This window comes from Salvelinus sp. IW2-2015, unplaced genomic scaffold (genome assembly GCF_002910315.2).
Source record: "Salvelinus sp. IW2-2015 unplaced genomic scaffold, ASM291031v2 Un_scaffold2952, whole genome shotgun sequence".
Classification (NCBI taxonomy): Eukaryota; Metazoa; Chordata; class Actinopteri; order Salmoniformes; family Salmonidae; genus Salvelinus; species Salvelinus sp. IW2-2015.
In genome coordinates, this window is record NW_019944247.1 from 68,587 (window position 1) to 72,265 (window position 3,679).

Consider the following 3,679-nt stretch of genomic DNA (forward strand, 5'->3'; position numbering starts at 1 on the left):
TATGACACTATACACACTTATACTATATACACTATACGCACTATACTATATACACTATATGCACTATACTTATATATCACTATACTATATACACACTATACTATATACCCTATACTATATACACTATACTATATATACACTATACTATATATACACTATACTATATACACTATACACACTATAACATAATACTACATACACTATACACACTATACTATATACACTATACACATTATACTATATACACACTATACTGTCTACACTATACTATTTACACTATACACACTATACTATATACACTATACACACTATACATATACACTATACACACTATATGTATACACTATACTATATACACTATACACACTATACTATATCACTATACACACTAATACTATACACACTATACTGTATACACTATATACACTATACTATATACAATATACACACTATACTATATACACTATACACACTATATGATATACACTATACACACTATACTATATACACTATACTATTTACAATATACTCACTATACTATATACACTATACACACTATACTGTATACGCTATGCACCCTATACTATTTACACTATACACACTATACTATATACACTATACACATTATACTATATACACTATACTATATTTACACTATACGCAATAACTATATACACTATACACACTATACTGTATACACTATACACACTATACTATATACACTATACACAATATAATATATACGCTATACACATTATACTATATACACTACAATATTCACACTATACTATTTACATGGAGGCCACTGACTCACTAATTTGTGGCTTTAGATCAAAATAAATAAAGTACCAACATTATTTCTGATAGTCTTTAAGACATGAAGGTCAGTCAATCCAGAAAGTTCAAGTTCAGTCGCAAAAACCATGAAGCGCTGTGATGAAACTGGCTCTCATGAGGACCGCCACAGGAAAGGAAGACATGATGGAACTGGCTCTCATGAGGACCGCCACAGGAAAGGAAGACATGATGGAACTGGCTCTCATGAGGACCGCCACAGGAAAGGAAGACCCAGAGTTACCTCTGCTGCAGAGGATAAGTTCATTAAGCCTACTCCCAACCGCTCACGTTGTACAGCGCCACTACTCCCAACCGGTCACAGTAATCAGAACGTCTGGCCTGAATGGACCTCTGATAGGGTATACCAATCAGAACGTCTGGCCTGAATGGACCTCTGATAGGGTATACCAATCAGAACGTCTGGTCTGAATGGACCTCTGATAGGGTTTACCAATCAGAACGTCTGGTCTGAATGGACCTCTGATAGGGTTTACCAATCAGAACGTCTGACCTGAATGGACCTCTGATAGGGTTTACCAATCAGAACGTCTGGTCTGAATGGACCTCTGATAGGGTATACCAATCAGAACGTCTGGCCTGAATGGACCTCTGGAGGATTTTTTGGGAAAGTAAGCAAGTGCCAACAAGCTCCATGAAGACGCCCTCAAAGACGCCCTCTGGTGGTTTCAACGCACATTAACGGCAACAATGGCTGACAGTAACATATTAGGACATCATGCACTGTATTAGGCTGTACCACACAGCAGTATCCTGCAAGCTGTGCTGCAGTATGAGCCAACTTTTAAAGAAGGAACCACTGTATATAGCCAGCAGCATACCACCCTGCATCCCACTGTGTTAGACAGCAGCATACCACCCTGCATCCCACTGCTGGCTTACTTCTGAAGCTAAGCAGGGTTGGTCCTGGTCAGTCCCTGGAATGGGAGACCAGATGCTGCTGGAAGTGGTGTTGGAGGGCCAGTAGGAGGCACTCTTTCCTCTGGTCTAAAAATATCCCAATGCCCCAGGGCAGTGATTGGGGACATTGCCCTGTGTGTAGGGTGCTGTCTTTCGGATGGGACGTTAGCCGGGTGTCCTGACTCTCTGAGGTCATTAAAGATCTTATCGTAAGAGTAGGGGTGTTAACCCCGGTGTGGCGGCTAAATTCCCAATCTGACCCTCATACCATCAAGGTCACCTAATCATCCCCAGTTTACAATTGGCTCATTCATCCCCCTCCTCTCCCCTGTATCTATTCCCCAGGTCGTTGGTGTAAATGAGAACGTGTTCTCAGTCAACTTAGCTGGTAAAATAACAGGAAAATAAATAAATATCACAATGTTTTATGAGTACATAATCACGATAGGATCAAGGTTGACATCGTCCAACCTTACACACACACACACACACACACACACACACACACACACACGTACAGACAGTGGTGTGGCTGATGTCACCATATAAACACTGACAATGCAGGCCTTATTCTCACAGTGTGCAGGGCCCCACGTTAATTGCCCTGGCAGTTGGCTACACTTCTCAACTTCCATATAATTTGTAAGAGCAACATTGTTCGGGCTTGTAGTAAAGTGAAATACAAACTTGTGACCTCTCCTCTCCCTCTTCTAGCCCGTGTGACCGTCCCCGCGTGATAGAGTCCCTACGAGGGGTGGAGGTGGTGGATGTAGCTGCTGGAGGGGCCCACAGTGCCTGCATCACGGCCAGCGGAGAGCTTTACACCTGGGGCAAGGGGCGCTACGGACGCCTGGGGCATGGAGACTCTGAGGACCAACTCAAACCCAAACTGGTAAGCCAAGGTTCTCTCTTCTCTCAACTTCTCTCTTCTCAACTTTTCTTCTCTCCTATTTTCGTCTCTCCTATTTTCGTCTCTCAACTTCTAATCTCTTCTCTCATCTTCTCTTCACTCAAAATTGTTCTTCTCTCCTCAACTTCACTTCTCTTAACTTTTCTTCTCTCCTTCTAATCTCTCCACTCAACTTCTCTCACTCTCTCACACACACAAACATGTCCTGATGCTGAGTGTATCTCTGTCTCTCTGTGTGTGTCTCTCTCCAGGTGGATGCTCTGCAGGGCCACAGGGTGATAGATGTGGCGTGTGGTAGTGGTGACGCCCAGACTCTTTGTCTGACTGACGATGACATGGTATGGTCTTGGGGCGATGGAGACTATGGCAAGCTTGGACGGGGCGGCAGCGACGGCTGCAAGGTCCCCATGAAGGTACAATCCAGACCCGTCCTGTCCATTTACACTGCAGGTTTCGTCCCAAATGGCACTCTATTCCCGCTATCAGGGATATTCAAATCTTACCCCATGGAGGTCTGGGCTACTGCTGGTTTTCTGTTCTACCTGATAATTATATGCACCCACCTGGTGTCCCGGGTCTAAATCAGGCCCTGATTAGAGGGGAATCACCCACCTGGTGTCCCGGGTCTAAATCAGTCCCTGATTAGAGGGGAATCACCCACCTGGTGTCCCGGGTCTAAATCAGTCCCTGATTAGAGGGGATCACCCACCTGGTGTCCCGGTCTAAATTAGGCCTGATTAGAGGGGAATCACCCACCTGGTGTCCCGGTTCTAAATCAGTCCTGATTAGAGGGGAATCACCACCTGGTGTCCGGGGTCTAAATCAGTCCCTGATTAGAGGGGAATCACCCACCTGGTATCCCAGGTCTAAATCAGTCCCTGATTAGAGGGGAATCACCCACCTGGTGTCCCGGGTTCTAAATCAGGCCCTGATTAGAGGGGAATCACCCACCTGGTGTCCCGGTTAAATCAGGTCCCTGATTAGAGGGGAATCACCCCCTGGTGTCCCGGGTTA

The 3,679-nt window shown here is 44.5% G+C and overlaps 1 protein-coding gene across 1 annotated transcript in view; it reads left to right on the top strand.

Moving 5' to 3' along the window:
- LOC112075045 (E3 ubiquitin-protein ligase HERC2-like) overlaps positions 1–3,321 on the top strand; it is a 23,437-nt gene extending 20,116 nt beyond the window's left edge. The window contains exons 6-7 of the mRNA XM_024142098.2: positions 2,470–2,647; positions 2,917–3,321. Coding sequence (XP_023997866.2) covers positions 2,470–2,647; positions 2,917–3,246 — 508 coding nt within the window. The 3' untranslated portion in view covers positions 3,247–3,321. The remainder of the gene's footprint in view (positions 1–2,469; positions 2,648–2,916) is intronic.
- The last annotated feature ends 358 nt before the right edge of the window (positions 3,322–3,679 follow it).